Below are 21,933 nucleotides of genomic sequence, written 5' to 3' on the forward strand. Positions count from 1 at the left end.
GAGGGATCAATCACTCACCCTCTCTGGCCTTGGCAGCCTCCATTTCTCTGTTGAGGGTGTTGTGGTCAAAATGAAAAGCCTCCAGCACCGTGACCAGCAAACTGGAGTTATAGTCGTACAACATGAGGGAGAAAAGGAAAGTAGGAGGAGAGGGAGTCTCTTAATACAAAGTTAACATGATGCTTCAACAAGCATCATCGTTTTTTTTTTGTTTTTTTTTTAAAAGGTCAGTGGAAACAATGCAATGGTTAAAAACAATAACAGAGGACCCCACCTGGCAGCCAGTTTCTGCTCCGCCTGTGCTGTCTGCAGGATGTGGACAAAGTGTTTGAGGTAGTACAGGTACTTGGACCATGTCAGCCTTCGACAGACAGCGCCCACCACCTCCACAGACGCCGATATCATGCTCTCATGCTGCAGTGTGTGAGGACAGGAGGTGTCAGACACACACACACACACACACACACACACCACAGGTATTTTTATCTCAAAGTTTTGAATGCACGTCAGTCACCTTGAGCATCTTCTCATCTAGCAGGGCGGTCATGGCGTACGGCATGATGTAATTCTGGAGGGAACGCGGTGTCATCACCACCTGGCCCTCAGTCAGCTGCTTGGCTAACTTCCTCAGGGCACGGCCCCGACGATGGATCTGAACAGGAGGCAAAAAAAAGGCGTATGACTAGGGCTTGGTATCGCCACTGATTTCCTGAATCGGTTTAATTCCAGTTAACAAGGTACTGAATTGTTTTGATTTCCAATTAGATTTAATTTGATTCTATATTAACTGGATTAGGGATATTTCAGGTACAATATCAGTTTTGCTTGGATTTTGAAGACGTTTTCAATGACCTAATGCTGTAAATTGTAAACACTATAAACTAGTGCATTGTTAAAAATATAATTGTTATTAAGAATTGAGCCCAAAGCAGTTACAGGGACAAACAAGATACTACAAGTTCTTTTAAGTGCACAGGGTGTGATGCAGAGACGGTAAACCTAAAGCCATACATCTGTAAAAATGGCCATGGCAGTTTATCCCTCGCCTATCTTCGATCGCTTGATCGTCTAGTTTCATATGATACCAATATCTTCACTGAAAAGAAGCCTCCTAAAAGATCAATCTCAAGTTAAGATTGATAGGAAATGGAAACTCTAAACCCAGCCCTACATATAAAAAAAGGGAGACAGGAGCTCTTACCTGGATGTGCTTCATGTGCTCGAAGAAGTCAGACTCGAGGTCATTGTAGTTGGTGAGCTGCACCAGGTCTCTGAACTCCTTCCTGGTAGGAAAGGTCTTCACCAGGCAGGCCAGCACCGACGTGTATTCATGCTGCACACTCTGGGGGAGAGGCCACACTTTTAAGTATTTAGAAAGAGCTGCTTCTCTCCTCTGGGACATGTAACTGAACATCTTTGAGTTGTGGACAAAAGACATTTGAGGACGTCATCTTGGTCTTTTGGGAAACACTGGTCAACATTTGTCATTTTCTGACATTTTATAGAATTAACATATAATAGATTAATCAGGAAAAAAAATCAACATCAGATGAATCAACTATGACAATTTACTTGACAGGTAACATTGTAAAGCCAACAAATTTGGAAGAAGAAACATGGATGTTTAAGTGTATTCAGTGGCACTCATATTGTGGTTTATTTTCCCTGGAAAATAATTTAGCCAGTGGGAAATCTGATTGGCTGGTAACTTTAATTAAAAAAAAATCTACCAGCCATGTTGCCTGGTGATCGAAAAAAAACCAGATGCAGCCCCATTTTTAGAGCATAGACTACAATACACTTTATTGTCCCAGAGGGGGAATTTGTCTTAGGCATACTGCTACAATTTGTTGCTTTACAACACCAACATGCAATCATTCTAAAATCAACATAAAAACGAACAATAACGAAGCATCTTAGTACATAAAAGGACAAACATGACTGTACAGACAATACGACAAAAAGTAACTAATAATTAAAGTGCGTAGTGTAAAAAGTGCTGGTGTCCGCAATACAGCGGCAGTGTTTAGAAATGGGGAGGAAAGGTGTGTGTTTCCACCTCTGTCTTGCTGCGAAGCCCCTTGTGTACAGCGTCCAAGATGGTGTGTTGTACAATGTCCTTGTAGAGCTGCTCTCCAGCCCCGACCGCCGCCAGCTGGGTGATCACTGCCGACAGACACAAGGTGGCGTTGTCTCCCAGCGACATGTCACCAATCTGTAAGGGAAGAAATCAATCCAAGCTATCACCGCAGCCGAGGAGTGGTGCTTTAGACAGTTTATATGTGTCATATACTGTATCTGCTTACCTCAAAGGTGTGGAAGCAGTTGTGCATGATGGTGCTGATGTAGTCCAGGTCCAGAGTCGTCATGTTTTTGACCCTGTTGGTGGCGTCTTGGAACGCCGCCAGACGCACGTCAAAGTAGATCTCATCCAAGTGTCGACTGTCGAACGCGTTTAACTGCGGGAGCGGGGGGGAATGAAAAAGTACAGTCGGACGTTCTAGAGTTAGATTAATAATTCAAGATAACTTATCTCTGATCTTCCTGGTTAATGTGTAACCAATAACATAACATTTAATGTGATGTAATTAATGATCTTACCTTTGTTGCTAAATCTGTGATGTACGCGAGGGAAGGCTCCAGATCTGACAGAGTCTGAAAGCAGCGCAGCACAAAGCACATTAGTTAGACAGATTAATGTGATAATAATTAATAAAAAAATAATTCAATGATTCAAGGAAAATCTGGTCTTTATATCAACAGAAAGTCACAAATCATCTAATTTTAGTGATATTCAGCAGATTCAGTTTTTTCTCTTATTATCATATGTAAGCGTCATTTACAGCAGCCTCAAATTATGTCAGTGTCTACTGCTTTTGTCCTGGAAACTGGAAATACACACATACAGGCTAGAAGCTACATATATGACTGTTGAATGTATGATTACTTCATAACACATACAATCTAGAAGCTACTGTACATATTTGACTGTTGACTGTATGATGAATTCATGCACTCAGTGATCTCTCACATGGATCAGGCAGCTGCCGTAGGTGAGATTCCAGCAGGTCAGTGTAGTAGTAACTACACATTTAAGTCATAAAATTACAAAGTATAGCTGTAAACTTGGGCTGTCAAAATATAAACTTGTTAACAAGTTAATGCACATTTATTTTTAATCGGCACTAATTTTGTTAACGCCCACTTTACACACGCACGCACGTTCTGTGGTTTTGCTCTGTAGTTTGGGAAATATGGAATTTGCAGCAGTAACGTTGACACTGTTGCCAACTTGGCAACTTTCTCAATAGATTTTTAAACTTTTCAGACTCTTAACAACTCATAAATATGTTCAAATAGGGGCAATAGGAGGGAGTATTATGGGTCTGATAAAACATCTAGAGGGAGTAGATGGCTTGCAGAAAAGTGTTTTTTTGGTTGAGTTCCAAAGTCCTTCCAGATGATTCTCTCTACAAGACTTAAGTATGCAGTAATTTGAGTTACCACTGGAGTACCAATTCCAATCTCAAATACCACTTGAGCATTAAAAGAATTTATCTTTTAAAGTACACTTAAAACAGATGAAGAAAAAAGTATGATTACTTTGCGATTAATCGCGGGTAAAATAGGACACTAAGGTGATTAATACATTTAGTTGATTGACAGCCCTACTGTAAGCATACTATCTGTGATCGGTGCTCTGCTGTACCTGGAAGACATTAGTGAGGGCCTGCCTGGGCAGCTTGTTGTGGATGATAGAGAAGAGTTTGCTGAGCGGCCGCAGGAAGGCCGAGGGCTGCACACACTGTCGCAGCAGGTTCTGCACTGTGGCCAGGACGTCGATTTCTGTCTCCTGAAATAAAAAAAAGACACAAGAAGGTTATTTATGGGCAGCAAGAAGACCCACACTATTACAAAGACTTCCAACAACATTTCGTTGTTTTGAGTTGAGCATACCAGGCACAGATGCTTTTCAAAGTCACTTGAAGATCCACCTCTGTCACTATTGTAAGACCAAAATCAATGACCATGGTTCTAACCTGAACGTTAATTGTGCGAACCCACAGTCCTGGTAGCTCTGTTCTAAGGTAGAAACCTTATGATTTTTTAGAAAATATTTGACTACTATGCAATCAAGTTTTGAATCAGTCTCTTTTAAGCAAGTGACACATAATAAAAGGTTAGTCTTACTTCAGGATTGTGGCATTTCTGGAGGTAGGGCAGCAACAGGCTGATGAGCACCGAGCTCTGCTCCCTGTCACTCACAAATCGACTGACCCTGGCAGAGAAAAAGTCACGCATTTAAAAAATGTTGCAGTTTGTCAACTGCACATAGGTCTGGGTCAAATCTTACATACAGCAATACAGAAAACTATACTGTGTTCTCATCCAAATAACACTAACTTGGAGAGGATGTTGAGCTCTTTGGCCACGTGTGCCCTGAACTTCTTCTTCCTGAGTCTTTCGGTGTTGCGTACGACTCCACTGAGGTACTGCAGCAGCGTGGATACGTGAGGCAGCAGCACTCTGGAGCCCTTACTTAATGAGACTGGAGGAGATACAACATGCACATTTAACTTTGGCCAGCAGCAACAATTAGCCTGACACGGAGGCTGACGTGGAGTTACAAGCCATAAATACAACTTCTGCTGACCTGCGGTGACGAGAGCGCCCTCTTTAGGCTCCGGGAACACACAGCCGTTGACGCTTAGCTCTGTCTCGGCCTCTGTGGCAACAAAGTCTTCAGCGGTTGCTAGGGACTCAGCTATGTCCATTACCATGGCGATGGTCACAGGGGAAGCGTTTTTGGCTGAGAGGAGGCCGAAGACATTAAGGAGAATATCGCACTCTGGCTGGTTTGGCCTCTGTTTGGCCAAAAGGGGGAAAAACCTGAGACAGACAGACAAATAAAACTGTTTGACTTCCTTAAACTCACTCTGAATGACGTCTACTATTAACTAGTGAAGATGATTTTGTTAGATATATGAGATAGAAGAGAGGAAGACTCTAACCTGGCATTTTTGCACCACACATGGATGAGTTTTAGTAGAGGAGTGGGGGAGTAAGGACTCTCTGTGGGGAGGCGACACACCTGTAAAGAAAGAAAGAAAGAAAGAAAGAAAGAAAGAAAGAAAGAAAAACCAGAAATGAATGAAAAACTCAAACAAAAACCTTAGTAAAAACACAAAAGCTTTTTGCAAGATGTACCTGAGGCCAGATGACAGCCTGGAAGACAGCATCCAGCTCGTCTTCACTGAAGCTGTAGGAGTCAAAGCCGTCGAAAAAGTCCTGGATCCTCAGGATACCGAGTCGCCTCAGGTTCTTCAGTGGACTGATGCAACCTGCGCGCAGCTGCAGACAATAGAAGAAGAACTCAACACTGAGACACCAGTGCATTCACATAATATTCCGGTTTTCGCCCTTGTTCCAAAAGGACAATTTTCCGACTATGATAATGTGACAATGTTCAAAAGTAGCGGTATTCCTCCTTTTTATTGGGTCAGGAGCCTTGGAAACAGTTTGCTATGGTTGCTATATACAAACCAACCAGTCATGCACTGAACTGGCCGTAAGCCATAAACTGGGCGTAAACTGCGGTAAAAACCCAGATTGAGACGCACATTCTGAAAGCAGTGGTAGCTGATCCACTTCAACCATTTTAATTTGGTACTTTTGAGACGCTCTCACCTGGTCCCGGTTGTTGTCCAGGAGGGTGGACACAGAGGCGGTGACACACAGCAGGATCTGCAGCACCTTGGGCAGGTAGCTGTGGATGAGGTGGCCCAGTTTCTGGATCAGAACATTGATGATGTTCAGCAGGCTGTGCTGACGGCCCAGCGGCAGGACGGCAGCCACGTCCGTCTCCGCCACGGCTTTCTCCACTGCTGCCAGGCATGAACCTGAGGACACAAAGGTTGGCGAGGGGCTGTTATGGTGCATCTCAGGTAATGTTATGGAGTAATCCAAAAATAATGCAACTAGTAGTGTAACAAGTTACTTTCAGTAGTGAGTAATATAAGTAAGCCATTACTTTTTTACCCTAAACCTTGATTCAGTACATTGTAGAAGCCTCTTTGGCAGCAATCTTTACTGAGTTCTAGCTTTTTGAAATATGAGAATGTTTTATATCAATTTCTGCATCAAACATCTTTTGGTTTTGGATAACACATGGTTGCACAAAACAAGAGATGAAGATGTCTTCTTGGACTTTAGAAAATGGTTGTGGCCAATTATTGCTATTTTTTTGACAATTTAAACTGAGAAATTAACAAGATTCAGGCCCCAATTTGGAAATAATCTTGGCGATCTACATTATCCAACACGATGGACCAGAGCCCAGAGATTGCCTTGAGGATGCCAAAATGCTGCATGATCTGAGTAAGTCATTGTTCAGCCAACAAAAAAAACAACTTTAGATTTGCTCATCTCTCAAAAGAAAATCTTTAATTGTCTACCGCTGCCATGTCCTCCTACCTTGGCTGTGATGGCAGACGGGCTCCAGCAGCAGGTCGATGAATATTCCCAGCTCCTCAGCTTGGCAACCTGCCAGGAAACGCAGGATAATGGAGGACCGGGTGGAGGCGCTCGCCTTCCCCTGAAACTTACTTCCTGCTTTGCTGCGCAGACGGCCAAACAGGATCCTGAACCATAAACAGCATAAACATGATGTTAGATAAAGTAAAGTGATGGTTACTTCTGGGAAAATTGTGATAAATTACTAACTGAGAAAAAAGACAAATAATAAAAAAATGGCATTCTGGAGTTTTTAGTGGGCAAAGTAATAAAAAAATCAGGAAGTGAAAGGTCTGTTTATCAGTTCAATTTTCTAAGCACAAACTGACATTTGGAAAACCAGATAAATGGGTCCAAATATCCAATTTTTATTGTTTTTACAAATACTTTTTATTCAGAGTAATTGTGAATAAAAACAGATAATTAATTTGTCAAGGCGGATAAAATTGAAAAATTTGATATTTTAACCAATTCTTCTGTTTTTCCAAATGTCTGTGTTACAGACCGTAAAAAAGTTACTCCTGTAATTTGAAGCATCCTTTTGTTTCACTCATCAATGTATGAATATGTCTACTGTTCCCACAGTCAGTCTCAGGCTTAGAAGCTTCCTAAATAAGGACAAGATGTTGGCATCAAACAGCCACAAGGCTGATTCCATGCAAATCGCCAGATGAATGAAACACAGAACCAATATTATTTAAAAAAAAACAACAATTGGGTACAGGTTGGCTGGAGAAAGAGAATCTGTAAAAGCACATTCTTCTTGTTTAAAAGGCTGCTACTTTCCGGTTTTGAAATGTTTTATTAGCTAATATGTGAACCACAATGTAGTTTTATAGAAAATATTAATAAAAATATTTGATTTAAGCAGTGAATGGTTCTTAGTAAGTTCAAGGAATTGTTTGACATTTTGGGAAAACCCTTTACTTTCTTGTCACGGACTAAATTAGAAGAGAGATTCCACTCTCCTCTCCGTCTGTTAAATATGAAGCTACAGCGAGGAGATGTTAGCTTAGCATAAAGATGAAAACAGGCTGTCTAGAGGTAAAAAAAAGAAAAAAGAAAATCCTTTTAAAGGGAATTTCTTCTAAACTTTGGACAGAGTAAGGCTACCTGTTACCCCTACCAGTGGTAGTCTGGCCCTAACCCCTCATATTGACACTTGGTGAGTTATATAATGTGTTGATTACAGTAGTGTTAATTACACCCACCTCATGAGCAGTGGGATGAGTTTGGCTCTGTGCGAAGCATTAACCACTCCTGTTTCCTCAGTAATGTTGAAATGAACAATCTCCTCTTTGAAGTGTTTGTCGTCCAGTAGCCTCTCAAGATTCTCCCTGCACAAACACACACCGACACACAAAACAAAGGTCAAACACATCCCCCATGCAGCTTTTAGTAGTTCCTTGTCTTGTACTAAGCCTTATTTGCAAGGCTCACTTTGGTTAAAAAAACTTCTAATTGCCCATAATATAGCATCATAATGATACGATATGTGCTTTTGACATAGAAATAAAATAAATCTTTTAATTCTATGGTATTTAAAATCAACTTAATGAGATATTGATTGATGAACAGAATACAAAATGAATCCGAATCCCAGGGTCTGTTCACTGCTGTCTCTGTCAAACTGTCCTGGAACCAGGTCAGTGTTGACTGGTCCTGAACAAAGTCGTACACAATCATCTGTAATGCTAAACTTCCTCAGAAATTCACATCTGTCTGCAGGCAGGCTGGTGGTACAGTAAAGGGATAGCTTGATAACAGACAGAATTGAGGGTATGATGTCAGGCGGAGTCAGCACTGAGGAGGAAGCTAACATGCATCCGCCTGTAACCATAGAGGCTGGAGGACGAGAGCTCTGATTTCTATCCAAGACACACACAATCACCTCATTGAGGAAAGAAAAGAATGGGAGATTGTTGCTTTGAGAGATTCATTACTGTATATTTGCTTTTCTGTCCATCTTTTCAGGTGGTTAAGGTGGTTTTCTTACTTGTATGGCACTATGTTGGAGTCTTTGTATGTGAGAACACATTCCAGTGCCACACGCTGGATCTGCTGGTCCTGATGGCAGAGCAACTGAAAACACAGAGAAACGTATCATGTTGGTGTGATGCCTTAAAAAAGACTTAACCTTAATCTATTAAAACAAAAACACTCCAAGGGTCCCAAACTATGTTCAGACATCTTTAAGGTGAAATACATAGAGGGGTGGCTGTACCAGGCAGCTCTGATGTTGCTATTGGTTGAAGACAAGGTGTGTGTGAGGTTTTAGGATCACCTGGTTATAGAGCTCACTGAGGCGGCTCTCCATGTAGAGGGAGCGAGGGTTGGTGAATTTAGCGAACACCTTTAGATGGACAATCAGCTGTCTGGAAGAAAAAATACAATTACCAGGGTTAAATTATGCTTCCAGACAATATACCCCCAGGTTCATGTTTTTGCATTGCAGCCGGTAGGTTTTGGTTTCATAATGTAGTTATGCAAGCAGACTAAAGACCTATACTTGACAAAACTACATCCTGTTGTCATCATATTCGCGAGCTGCGTCTCCCGACAGTTGTAATTGATTGGTCTCGTGTCCTTTCTCTGTGTCTGAGTTTTTCCAACTGACCACTGCTCTCCCTGTGCTACTGCAGCTCTTGTTTTGTTGCGTTGTTGAGAAGCATGACACTGGAAATTTAGCCTACTTAGAGATTGAAGAGCTGCATCATTTATTCAAAGACAAAGGGAAACCTACATTGTACATTTACTACCACTTAAAGAGTCTGGTATACTCGCCGTTCCCGACCTGTCGTGCGACATGTGCGTCATGGGAGCGCCGTAACCATTTATACTCGTGCATGGTGGTTGTGACACAAGTTGCAGCTTTCTCCTGAACAGAGGTATCGCAACTGAGGAAAGGCTACCGACTTTGCTCTTTGTACGGACTACAAGAAGAAGAAAAAGGTATAATAGACAAAGAGAAGCACTGTGAATACTTCAGAATGTCTGCACAACGATTTGATGACCTAATTTGACGGATCAAGCCTTTCATTCACCACAAAAGAACTTGTCTTAACCCAGTAAGTTTACAAGAGACTTGCAGTCACTCAGAGTCCTGGCATTCGGTTGCCCTTGAACCCCCCCATGCTTCTCGTTTCTGCTTTGTTGTGTTCTGAAGAAAAAAAATAGAGTGGTGCACAACGTCTGGCACTACAACTCCTTGCGTGGCAGTGATCACTACGTCATTTTGACGTCAAATTGTCTCGCAAAAGGTCGGGAACAAGTAAACTGCTGATATATTCTCAGCTCTGATAGCCAACAGCTGTCTGCTCTGAGCGCTGACCCCGTTACCCTCTCTCACGTACACACCAAGCACTGAGGTATTCCTTAAAAGAGCTTCCCAGGTCTTATAACACCAAGATAGCCTGCCAGAGCTTCCTGTATTTGGCCCAAACCATCTGAACCATCCAAAAAATGCTTTCACACTATAAACAAACTGGACCATGGTTCAGTTTGATCCGGACCCCGACCTCTTTTGGTCGGACCAAATTAATCAGATCCTGATTTGTTTTGATTTAAAATCAAAATTTTGGCAATTCCACACTAATTTTAGTGGCAAAGCCTTTGAACACCTGAGGGCTATTTCACAAAACCTAGATAGCGGATTAAGCCGGGATTTCCCAGTTATCCTGGATGACTTAAGCCCTGACTCGGGTTTCACAAAAGCAGCAGCCCCTAAGTTTCCATGGAGATTTATTGTGTGCAGCTAGCCTCCTCCTGACCTGGCTAACAGCCAGGATTTATTAATCCTGGAGCCTTTCCTGTTCACTCAGATGTGGTTTTACCTTATTGTTATCAGCCCGCATTACAAATTCAACAGGTACATATTGCTGTTCAGTTAAATGCTTTTTTTTAAATTAATAAATAATACTTTTTATTAGTTAAATTACCATTGTCACCATTTTTTTTTTTAATTACTCATGTGACAGTTGTTGGGGCTGTTATATTGCTGAATAAGGACTGCTGTTTATATTGTTACAAGTTTGATGAATATATTCTGGCAGTTGTTGAGATAATTAGAAAAGGCTGATGTGTTTTAAATGAAGTCCGTAATGAAGGGCAGTATATAAAGGATATAAAGTGCAATATACATATGTGTTTCTACAGATGGTTCTAACAATGGCTGACTGGTTAGAGACAATACATTCTTTTTAAGATGATTTTTTTATTCTTTAACAGACTGAACGGCCTAAAAGTATACATTTACAATCACTTCACTTAACTGAAACCATTCTGCATACTTTTAATCCAAAATATACAACTGTTAATGTGTGCAAATGATTAGTAGCCTAACACCTTGAATGTTATAATTATGACGGTTGCAGTTTGGAGTCTTGGTCACATGTCGTTCATTTTTAGGCTACTTACACATTAAGTCGGTCCGCGATTGTCTGCAAGTTTTCTCTCGCCATTTCATTTCAGCGGCCATGTTTCTTACAAATAAAGTCCATAAGAAGCTGCTACTCACTCTGTGGAAATACATATGCACAATGCATATTCCCTGTGAACCGCACAAAGCCAGAATGCTCGGATTGGACTAGGTCAAGCCTAGCTTTATCAGTTATCCTTGATTTATAAATTCTGCTTTTGTGAAACAGCCCCCTGCTTAGGTTTAGACAACATCTTTTAGAAATTTGGCTTCTTGTATTAAGTAAAAAAAAAAAGGGTTTCGTTTATGTATACCCAGTAGGTACGAACAAACATATTGAATATGGCAAGGGCCCTGAAACCCACATACGGTATGTATAACAGTATTATCAAAGGTAGTAATAAACATTTCAAAGATTACCAGCACAGTTTTTGTGGACACATTTATTTGGATGTAATGATATCTAGGGCTGGCCCCTCTTAGTCGACTAAACCAGTAATCGGCCGTTTTGGCCTTAGTTGACAAAGATTTCTTTCGTTGATTAATCATTTGCTAGGCTTTTTTTTCCCCCCACACTGAATGACTTATTTCCATGTACTTATGAACCAATCTCAGGTAAACACAAGATTTGAAGTGGTGCTTTTGTTTTACAGATCTATCAATTAAATCAATTAAAACGAATTGATTAGTCAACAAATTCGGCTTGGTGTTAGTCGAACAAGAATTTCTTTAATCAAGTGCAGCCCTAATAATATCATTATCTTAACAAAAGTAGGAAATCTGACTTGTGTAATAGTAAGGACTTTCACAAGGTAGGTGGAAACATTCAGTGTGATCCTGATGTCTTACTTTGCAGCAGCTCTCCTTGGAAGAGCCTTCCTCTGTTGTCTGCCTCCCTCTTGCGCCTCCTGCTCCTCTTCCTCTCTCTCCTCCTCTTCCTCCACAGCCATCCCAGACTCCTCTAGGTCAGCGTCACTCACCTTCCTCAAGTCCTGAGTGGGTGCCACCAGCAGGTCGGCGGGGTAGAACTCATTCCTGAAAACAAAAATAACATAACATAACTTCTAGACAGACAGCGTATTTGGAAAAAGATGAATCAGGCCATTTTTGCTATACAACCTTTTTCCTAAATAAATCTCCATAACACTGACCACTAACCTGATGAACCTGAGCAGCAGCGGGCTCAGCTCCCGGCTGCGTGGCTCCACTCTGTCAGGAAACTCCGTCATGCAGCGCCACAGCAGGCTGCGGAAGTTAGGGAAGTCCGTCCTCTCGTTGGGGTTGGATGTCAACTTCAGCTGCTCTAGGAACAGTACCCCCAAGTCTCCCCTTTCAATGACGTCGCAGCCCGGCTCGCCCTGAAGACCACACTCTTCCTCTTCATCATCCTCGCCGCTGTCCTGTAATTCTTTTTCTGTGACATACAGAATCACAATCAGGTTTATTGCCAAAGTAAGTTACACTTACATGGAGTTTGCCATAAACAAACATTAATATGAAATAATCAAATACAAGAACAAATTAATACAAAATAGCTGTTTAACAAACACAATACGGAGTTCATAAGGTGCAAAAATATATAGTATGTGCAATTTGCAGGTTTGTAATCCAATTATAAGCAGGATTTCTGCAGGTTTCAACACGTCTAATTTAAGACTTGAACTTTTTAAGACCTTTATGAATGAAATTTAAGACATAAAAGTACAACCAAAGTCACAAACATACTTGCAAAGTAGCTGAAATTATTTATATTGAATAAAGCGACAGACTAACAATGATTTGTACATATACAGCAATTAAAATTAAATGAAATGTAGACTTTTAAGACCCCGCGGAAACATAGTGGAAGATCTACTTTGGTCAAGTTGCCTTATTTCCCCAAGCAGTTCCATACACCAACGCTGGGGATCCCAGCACGTAGACTTTACATAGAATTCATGACAATATGAAGCACCGAGGTCCTGCAACACAGCAGGCAGCCTTACCAGCCAGTCCCGCCACCATCTCCAGTTGTTCATGGTAGACCCTCCAGAAGTCCTTGTTGTCCATCCCTCTGGCATGGCTCCTGAGGAGGAAGAAAGAGACTCATTTAATCACAGACTAAAAAGTTTTTTTTTTTTGAGAAAAGCCTTTTAGCATTGTTTAGCATTCCTCAATGGGACAATAAAATGTTTATAAATGTTCACCTTATTTGAAAAGTGCGCGACTGACAAAAAGTAAATGACTCGATAAATCCAAACAGCATAAGTTTGTTTATGTCATCTGAATTTAATTTGGTGGGATCTTTTTATACTCACACGAGAAGTTCAATTACTGCGTCCCACAGTGGCCTGAAGTTGACAAACAGCATTGCGATAAGGTAACGCAGAGGCACCTGAAGGAAAAGGAGCATGTCTTTCATTTACACCTGTCACAAGTATAGATGAACACTATTATGGCGTTGCTATTTTCCATAAAAAGAAGAAGAAAACAGCCAGACACTGCGTGTGTCTGTACCTGCTGGAAGGTTCCGGGCGGCCCCTGGGGCAGACTGCGCTGCACTAGGTCGTGTCTCAGCTTCCGGAGGTGAAGCAGCTTGTCTCTGTAGTCCTGCACAGACGCCGGCACCAGCTCCGCCTGCAGGCAAACTGCAAACACCGGCTGCACCTCCACATTCTCCTCACCCTGCACAGAACGGCAGACACACAAATAAGTAAATGAGCTCACTTTTATATGAGAGTATATGTATATATATATATGAGTTTTATGAGAATGTGGTCATACCTCAGACTGTGGGGGAAGCTCTGCCTCAAAATGAGAGAGAATCCTTAGAGTCAGCAGGCGGATCTGAGAAAGAAACCAATTCAGTCATTGGTGGCAAAAATATATAACGTACATAACTTAACGGCTCACAGGCACTAATGCTGCTTTAATGACAAACACAAACTCTGTGTCTCATCTTCCGGTCTGCTGCCGTGCCTGTAAACGTACCTTGGAGATGTTGGAGGAGAGGTTGGCGTGCAGTATCTGGTGGAGCTCCAGTAGTGCACTGTGGGATAGGTGCTCTGAAACCCCACTGAGTGACAGGCGGGTGTAGTACAGGTCTCCTAGCAGCAGGGCAGACAGGTCAGTGGGAAACCTCCTGTAACCGCAATGAACACGGCGGTTATGAGTAGAACCCTTCAGTGGAGGTGACAAAGGCATTTACCACCAGATGGGGTGGGGAGGCGACACATTTTATATTTTATTTTTTTACCAATGAGTCACCTAAACATATTCTGTTTATACGGTATGGCGACTACATCATATCCTTTTCCAGCAAGAATGACGTAAAGCAGAAAAAGCTGAAAATACATGTTATGTACTTCTTTACAAATGAAATAAATGAATGACTCACTAGCATGTGATGTGCATTCTTATAGAAGAATGTCTCATGATTTATTGTCCCTCAAAGTGTGTTATTCAACTTTTGTTTAAGTATGACAAAGTGGGTGAAATTCCACGCACTCACCACATGTCCCTTGTGTACATTTGTCCACATTTATTATTTTATCCATTTCTCTACCTACTTACATATGGTATTTGATTTCAGTTTGCTTTAATGTTATCAGTCCAGGACTTACTACCACAGGCTTGTTTGTGTTAAAATTCTTACATTCTTGCATTAAGCGCTGGTTTAAAGCTAACACACATTTGTAGTTCAGTTTCAGGTAGATTTACTTAAAAAAAGGTGTAGGTTGGAACAGTTAATTGTTTGTTTCTGCATACTCACACTTTCCTTTGTTCCTTTGTCAGGTCACCATGCAGAAAAATGTTTGCGGAGGAGCCGCCAATCATTTCTGGTGTATTTGATGATGTCATTACTGGCATCACTGTTCAGAACCAAGGGATGGGGGTTTCTGTGTCTAGTGATTTGTCATGTGTTTAGTTTATGTATTTGAGGGGTGATTGGAGGGAGTTGCATACCTCAGAAAAGTGTTCCTTGTCTGTGTAACATAAGTACAAACAGTCAAGCTTGTTCGGTGTGGTAATGTGCAAAAAACAGATGCACTCAGGGTGATGGTGGTGCGGTCTAGGGCTGACTGAGAGCCCTGTAAAAGCAGTGTCATTTTTGCTGTGAGGGCGTGCCTTGTTTTATTTGGTTGAGGAGTTTTGTTGTTTTGCGCAAATGTTTCTTTTGAAAGTTTCTTTGTATCTTTTTATTTATTTAAATTTCCCACATTTATATGTGTTTGACAATCGGTAAATAAATCTGCACTGCCTGGAATTTAAGAAGTCTGCGTCCAATCATTTTGATACGCTGGCTGTGCTACACCACATAAAGAAGGAAACAAAAATGTTCAATTATCGCAATAATCAATACTATCAATTGCAATACTTCTACAATCGCAGTAAATGAAAATTGAAATACAAATCGAATCAGCACCCATGTATCGTGAAAGAATCGAGTAGGGACAAAAGCATATTGTCCCTGCCTTACTTACTCCATGTTGCGATTAATAGAGACAATTAGCAACAAAAAGACGTTTTTCACATAAGACATGAGGTACGGACGTGTCTTATATCAGTAAGTTGTAGCTTTCTTTCTATTTATCCAGTCTTTACCAACCTGACACACAAATAATAAGCCACACATGCAGTAATTAAGTAATTACCGTAGTATTGAGTTGATCTTGTCCACAGTGACCAGTGAGAGAAGCTGGGCAGAGCCATCCAGAGTGAGGAGGCAGCTCAGGGCCTGTCTGGCTACAAACAGACCAGCTGCAGGGGGGGGGGGACAGAAGGGCTTCAGTCAGTCTCAAGAATAACAAAACATAAATACACACATACTAAATGGACCACTCACAATATTGGCTCTATTTTTAACCTCATTGGGTCAATCTGTCACTGAGAAGAGAAACAGATTTGAGGGGACATTTTTATAAGGAATTCAATCACTTAATTCTCTGGTTTTAGTTGAAGTTTTGGCATTTTTATAGTGGAAAGCTGCAGCTTTTTCCTGCAGTCCAAATGCCTGACTTACTAACTCAGAAAACCCAAACACATTCAATTTACAATATGATGTGAAGAAGAGTAAAGAAAATTGTCGAGTTTGAAAAGCTGTTACCAGAAAACAATGTGATCGGTCTTCACTTATAATGAATAACTAATATGATTATTTATTAATCAAAATCCTCACATACGTACAGTCGTTTGATTTACTAATCGATAAACCAACCACTCATTTTAACCCTAGGCTGTTTTAGTAGCTATGAACATTTTGCAATTTAGGCTTCTAACACTTTTTATTCAATGTGAACATAAAAAAGCAAACAATAAACCACAAACCTTTTCCCAGTTTCTCTGTCTCAATCTCACACAGAAGGTGGTTTAAGTAAGCAGTCACAGCGGGAACAACACTAGCTGGAGCAATGGGCCTGAAAAATAAATAATAAACTTGATTACAGTAGATCCTTACAATAAAAAAGAATTAAATCAGCAATGCATGGAGGAAGCAAGGGTCACCCGTTCACAGCATCAGTCCAGGCTAGATTGTTTTGACTTCCCATATCGACATCCAAATAAATTTGATTATTTCCTATTTGGTTACCACTGTTTTTTAAAGATGTTTAGGTTACAGTTGATGTGGAGAGGAAACACTCTAAACTACCAATGAACCAAAGAACGCATCAACTTCCCTAACTGTCCCTGTCTGCAAAAACATCTTTAAAAAAGACATTGTGAATGAGCCATTAGGTAGGTATGTAGGGGTGTGTGTGTTTGTGACCTGAGGTGTGGCAGAAGCACCAGGGCGGCCCAAGGCAGTGACAGATCCGAGATGGAATGGTCCTGCTCCTCAGGAAATTGGATCAGCGACAGCACCATCTCTGGCACCGCAGGCTGCTCTGATATTGCATTGCTGGCCTCACCTGCCTCCTTACTGCTGAACCCTCTGCTGGAGGAGGAAAACATATTTACATCCTGGACAGTAATGCATTCAAATATAAATAGAGAGGGGATCCAGGATAACTGCAGAAATAAGACAACCAAATACTTATTTGGGCTGAATAAGTTTGATGTTCATATGCGTATCCTACAGTTTCTCACCCTGTGGTCTGTCCGGTGAAGAGCAGCGGGTAGGTTTCAAAGGCCATGGAGCCATCTGTGGGGGGCGGGGCTTTGGCGAGGATCAGACTGACCAGTGCATCCAGGCCACAGTGGCGAGACAGGTGATCGCTGCAGCCAAACAACCCAGCGGTGAAGCGTAACAGGCTGGGGAGGAAGAGCTGGAGGAGGGGGGAGGGAGAGAAAATTAAGTGTCAGAGAGTCCTAGGGAACCAGAAACACACTGCATAAAATACTGCCTAAATCACTCTAGTGACAACTCACCTGTTCAAACTGTTTCATGGTGAACATCTCCTTGGTGAACTCCAGTATCACATCTTGCCCCATTGTGCTGCCAAACACCTTGTAAAGAAGACAGATGTCAGATGAAGGCACACGGACACCTTTCCTCACACATTAATATTCTTTCTGACATCCTGCACATGTGAGAAAAACTCTCAAACATACAGACAGATCTCATTCTTTTGTTTCCGGTTTAGTTCAAACACACACCTTTTGGACCGTCTCCTGGATGAGTGCTTTGGGCAGTGTGACGTTCTCCCCGAGGAGCAGAGAGGAGGTGATTTGGAGGAGCAAACGGGAACAAGAAGCCGACAGAGACGAGCTCTGAATCAGCATCAACACCGTCTGTAGGCGCGAGAAAATAAGACGATGAAAACAGACTTTGATGGGAACAACAGGTTTTTTTGTTTTTGTAGAAATCTCAAAAATTACTGTTCTCCTATTACCTGGCAGACAGCCTCCGGCTTGGTGATCTTTGCTCCATCCTTGTGGGACACCAGGGTGTGGAGAATGAACAGCAGCCTCTCCAGCTGCTGGGCTGCTTCTTGTCCTTTCTTCTCCATAACACCCAGAACCTCCACCACACTGACCTGTACATGGGGACACCCCACCATCAGACACAAGTAACAAAGAAATCCTTGAAGGGTGGAGAAACAACTGATGATTTCTCTATGCCATGCTTTTTTGATCCAAGTGTCTGGGAAAGGGGGTTTTGAATGCTCTGATTGAAAGTAAAACATCTCCCCCACCTGTAAGGACTCCCATAAAACCAGGAAGTGTTGTCTGTCAATGTGATTGGCTGCAGCCTGGGCCATGTGATCCAAAGCGTCCCTAACAGTGTCCCACGGCAGCGAGGCTGCTGGGTTGGTTGAGGGTCCGAGCTTACGCAAAGCTACACGGAGAGCCTTGCCGGATGGGTAAAGAGAAACAAAACATTCAGGATTACTGTGTCTATTATTATACAGCTTCGTTCAGTCCTCAATTCAATAAAATGTACGCATTACAAGGTTTTATTGCTTAGCAACAGACTTCAACGTTATGGATTTTAACTCTACTTAACTGGCACCATATAACTTTGTGCTAAACAACTTTAAAAGGAAAACTCTGTCCATCAATGAGTGGGGATTTTGCGTGTGAAGACCCACTCCTTGGGAAAAGAAACTCACATTTGCAGCGCAGGAGTGAAACATGTTTCGGACTCCTTTGCACATTTCGAACAGCAGCTGACCTGCTCCCTCCGCCTTGTCGGGGTGCTCCTGCAGATCTGAGAACACATGACTCAGCAGGCCATCAAGATCTGGAACCTGTGTGACAAAATGAGACAACAGTGAAAACAAAAGTTACTGTGTAACACAAAAATGTACTATAATACAAAATTGAACTTTAAAGCACAAGAAAAGAAATGCACTAGATCGCGTTTGACATCTGCTCACCTTTCTCATCAGAAAAGAGAAACTCTCTGCTGCAAACTTGCGGATGTGCTCTTTCTTGTGCTCCAACAGTGTGCTGTATAAACTGTGAGGTGAAAAGAAGTAATAATATGTGAGTGATACAACAATCCATCAAGTTATAAACAGATTCACTTGCAAAGCATCCACAGAGTCTGACTCCATCTTATTTTCTCACCTGTAGATGTTGGTCATGTCCTTCACCATGAGCCTCCACAGGTACTTGTAGAGGTAGGAGAGACAGGTGAAAGCCCACTCCAGGACCTCTGTGTCCTTGGTTTCCAGCAGTGTGGTGATCAGAATGAAGAAGTCAGGGAAGTGGGGGTAGAAGTCAGTCTGCAGGTCTCTGGCCAGCTGCACCACCAGACTGCAGAATGGAGAAGAGCAGAAACGGCGCTAGTACATCACCTTTTAAATTCCACAACTACTCCATCCCTCTAGTAACACAAGACAACTTACTCTAGCAGTGGCTGGTAGGCCAGACTGTTCTTGACAGCCAGGTGCATTTTCAGACTCTCCACTATCGACTTCTGATGGAAAACCAGCATGTTGAATGACTGGCTCTGGTTCGAAACCTCTTTCAAAAATGTAGCTGTGAAGGAAAGTCATTTGCTTTATGTTGGCTACAGAACACAGCCCCATTTCCTCAGGTTTAGCAGTACATATGTTAAGCTGTCTTTGTTCCTACAAGTGATAACATAACAAATTATGTGGTATTGATTATATTTTATACATACTGAAATGCTCGGTCAAGTTGAGGTCTCTCCATTTTGTCAGTCCTTCAGAAAAGTATGTTTCTACTTCCTGCGTAAGGGGCAAACAAGTCATTACTAATCACATGCAAACCATATAAACATTGAGAAGCTCACTATATCAATTGGAGGAACCATTAGGTTGCCAAAAACTACTGAGTGTACAAACCTCTGCATAAGATCCAGTCCTGTCAATGCGATGGATGACATCAATGTTAACATTGGCAAGTCTTTCAGCAAACGTGAGAAACTGAAAGAGACACGTCAGAAGACATTATTTTATCTGCTAGAGATAATAACGTTGTTGTATTGGGACTCTATGGCTTTTTGGTCAAATAGCATCTTTTCCATAACTTATTTAACAGTGTCTGTCTAAGTGAATTTAACAATGACCCCCTTGACTTGCTTGGTCATAATTACAAAATAAAATATATGTTTAACAAACTGTTAATACACTAATACGGTTGTGTTTTATCGCCACTATACCCCCTGTGTTAACGTTAGCATCATGCTGCAGCAACTGTGTGCACTCTCACCCTGTACGTGTTCTCAGACTTGTGATACGAAGACTTGGATTTAATCTTCATCTTTGCCTTGTTCCTTGATACGCGACGTTAATTAATTGTATTCCAAAGGTCGTCGTGAGATTTAAACGACTCATTAAAACTACAGTTGGTTTCTTCTTTCGGCTACAACTGTTTACACACACGCCGACAACAGGGAGCAGCCATGCTGAACAATGCATTGTGGGAAATCTTTTACTCCGCGTGGTGGACGAAGAGAAGCGAGGAAACGAGAGAGAGAGAGAGAGAGAGCTATTCTGCCCTCACTTCCGTCTTCGTTTGATTTCCTGCGGCACCGGAGCAATACAGGAAGTGAAACGTCAAGGCTATAGACCCTATAAAATATAGAACTACAGAATCTTTTAATCTGCTCACTCAACAGAGTTGACTGAAAATGCATACACAGTACCCTATCGCTATGATTCAGCCTAAGTGTGCTGGGCCTTGACTTGTTCAAAGCTTTTGACTGCACAGTCTGCAGGCTGCTGACCCCAACTTACGTTGTGACCCCAACATGGCCCCATGCAATTTCTTCTTCTATAATATGTGCATATATATATACATTGCATTTATAATGCTGGCCCTCGCCCTGCAGGTCGGGTCCAGCCAAAAATGTTGGCATTAGATAACCTTGCTTTTCCGTCAGTGTGACTCCGCAAAAAGGATTGATGGGATCAAAATGTAATACCACCTAAGGGCTTAAACACCTGTAGAAAAGACCAAATGTTCTGACAACCCCCCCAGGTCTAACCGGTGGTTCTATTAATTTTTGAATTATTTCTTTGTCTGTTGACTGTACCTGCCTGAATGCCTCTCTCTCTCTGTCCACACACACACAACCCACACCACACACACCACCACACACACACACACCACACCACACACACACACACACACAACACACCACACCCACACACACACCACCCACCACACGAAAATGTTTTGGTCTAAGGCTATCCGCACTTTAAAATTCCTTTGTTTGACGGCATTTTACTACTCAGTCTACCATATTTTCATTGTCTATTTCTTGCGTATTTCTTGCCTTGTTTTCTTGCCTTGTATTTCTTTCGTGCTTACTTGTTTTGTGTTTTATGTTTTGTTTTTTTTTTTTTGCTGTTGCTGCTATGCTGCTACTTGTAACGACAGAATTTCCCCCCGTCGTGGGATAAATAAAGTATAATCTAATCTAATCTAATCTATTGACTATATAAACTATATAACTATATAATTTTTAATCTGTTAATTCAACAGACGGAAAATGCAGACACAGTAACCTATCTCCATGATTCAGCCATGGCCTTCCTTTGAATAAAAAAACTGTATTATGTCCCAAAGACATAAAAAAAAAAAAATCTAATGTCACACATCAAAGGCTCCTGAATGTCAATAAATTATCTCTGACTGGAGCAGCAAATGAAGACATCCCCGTGCTCAGACTTTTAAAAGCGATAGTTACATGTGGCTCAAGATGTGTTCTCGTTGACATCGTAGTGACAGAAGCAGATGTAGCCTAAGTGTGCTGGGGCATGACTTGTTCAGAGATTTTCACTGGACAATCCAGGTATATATATATATGTATTACATGTAGGCTATACTCACTCAGGGACTCCAGTGAATCCAGTTTTGAATTTTAATGCTGGCCCTTGCCCTGCTGGTTGGGTCCAGCCAAAAACGCTGATTAGGATACTGGTTGTCCCAGGTCAGTGTGACCCAGCAAATGGAATCAAAATGTAATACCACCCAAGGGCTTAAACACCTGTAGAAAAGACTGAATGTTCTGACAAGAAAATAGGACTCTGACTGTACCTGCCTGGAATGCTCTCTCTCTGTCACACATGCACACACACACACACACACACACACACACACACACA

The 21,933-nt window shown here is 41.7% G+C and overlaps 1 protein-coding gene and 1 long non-coding RNA gene across 3 annotated transcripts in view; one reads left to right on the top strand and one right to left on the bottom strand.

Moving 5' to 3' along the window:
* Nucleotides 1-20,258, bottom strand: part of utp20 (UTP20 small subunit processome component) — a 26,557-nt gene extending 6,299 nt beyond the window's left edge. The window contains exons 1-40 of one of the 2 annotated variants that reach the window (XM_032504653.1): nt 20,033-20,258; nt 19,666-19,746; nt 19,482-19,548; nt 19,204-19,336; nt 18,923-19,111; nt 18,730-18,811; nt 18,463-18,600; nt 18,046-18,201; nt 17,743-17,886; nt 17,507-17,641; nt 17,279-17,356; nt 16,997-17,175; nt 16,677-16,841; nt 16,238-16,326; nt 15,565-15,670; nt 13,901-14,051; nt 13,694-13,756; nt 13,427-13,594; nt 13,228-13,304; nt 12,916-12,995; nt 12,089-12,344; nt 11,780-11,965; nt 8,798-8,888; nt 8,510-8,595; nt 7,725-7,850; nt 6,475-6,641; nt 5,689-5,900; nt 5,209-5,352; nt 5,013-5,092; nt 4,655-4,890; nt 4,405-4,549; nt 4,192-4,279; nt 3,710-3,853; nt 2,602-2,655; nt 2,307-2,459; nt 2,060-2,215; nt 1,202-1,342; nt 515-652; nt 275-414; nt 19-101 (exon numbers count right to left, since the gene is read on the bottom strand). In XM_032504653.1, the coding sequence (XP_032360544.1) occupies nt 19-101; nt 275-414; nt 515-652; nt 1,202-1,342; nt 2,060-2,215; nt 2,307-2,459; nt 2,602-2,655; nt 3,710-3,853; nt 4,192-4,279; nt 4,405-4,549; nt 4,655-4,890; nt 5,013-5,092; nt 5,209-5,352; nt 5,689-5,900; nt 6,475-6,641; nt 7,725-7,850; nt 8,510-8,595; nt 8,798-8,888; nt 11,780-11,965; nt 12,089-12,344; nt 12,916-12,995; nt 13,228-13,304; nt 13,427-13,594; nt 13,694-13,756; nt 13,901-14,051; nt 15,565-15,670; nt 16,238-16,326; nt 16,677-16,841; nt 16,997-17,175; nt 17,279-17,356; nt 17,507-17,641; nt 17,743-17,886; nt 18,046-18,201; nt 18,463-18,600; nt 18,730-18,811; nt 18,923-19,111; nt 19,204-19,336; nt 19,482-19,548; nt 19,666-19,746; nt 20,033-20,083 (5,158 nt within the window). In that variant the 5' untranslated portion in view covers nt 20,084-20,258. Of the gene's footprint in view, nt 1-18; nt 102-274; nt 415-514; nt 653-1,201; nt 1,343-2,059; nt 2,216-2,306; nt 2,460-2,601; nt 2,656-3,709; nt 3,854-4,191; nt 4,280-4,404; nt 4,550-4,654; nt 4,891-5,012; nt 5,093-5,208; nt 5,353-5,688; nt 5,901-6,474; nt 6,642-7,724; nt 7,851-8,509; nt 8,596-8,797; nt 8,889-11,779; nt 11,966-12,088; nt 12,345-12,915; nt 12,996-13,227; nt 13,305-13,426; nt 13,595-13,693; nt 13,757-13,900; nt 14,052-15,564; nt 15,671-16,237; nt 16,327-16,676; nt 16,845-16,996; nt 17,176-17,278; nt 17,357-17,506; nt 17,642-17,742; nt 17,887-18,045; nt 18,202-18,462; nt 18,601-18,729; nt 18,812-18,922; nt 19,112-19,203; nt 19,337-19,481; nt 19,549-19,665; nt 19,747-20,032 lie in introns of both variants that reach the window. The other variant, XM_032504652.1, reaches the window with a different exon arrangement.
* LOC116672793 (uncharacterized) overlaps nt 10,506-21,933 on the top strand; it is a 20,361-nt gene continuing 8,933 nt past the window's right edge. Inside the window, exons 1-2 of the long non-coding RNA XR_004327633.1 lie at nt 10,506-10,592; nt 15,989-15,994. This is a non-coding gene — a long non-coding RNA (uncharacterized LOC116672793). The remainder of the gene's footprint in view (nt 10,593-15,988; nt 15,995-21,933) is intronic.

The sequence above is a fragment of the Etheostoma spectabile genome, chromosome 23 (assembly GCF_008692095.1).
Source record: "Etheostoma spectabile isolate EspeVRDwgs_2016 chromosome 23, UIUC_Espe_1.0, whole genome shotgun sequence".
Lineage (NCBI taxonomy): Eukaryota > Metazoa > Chordata > Actinopteri > Perciformes > Percidae > Etheostoma > Etheostoma spectabile.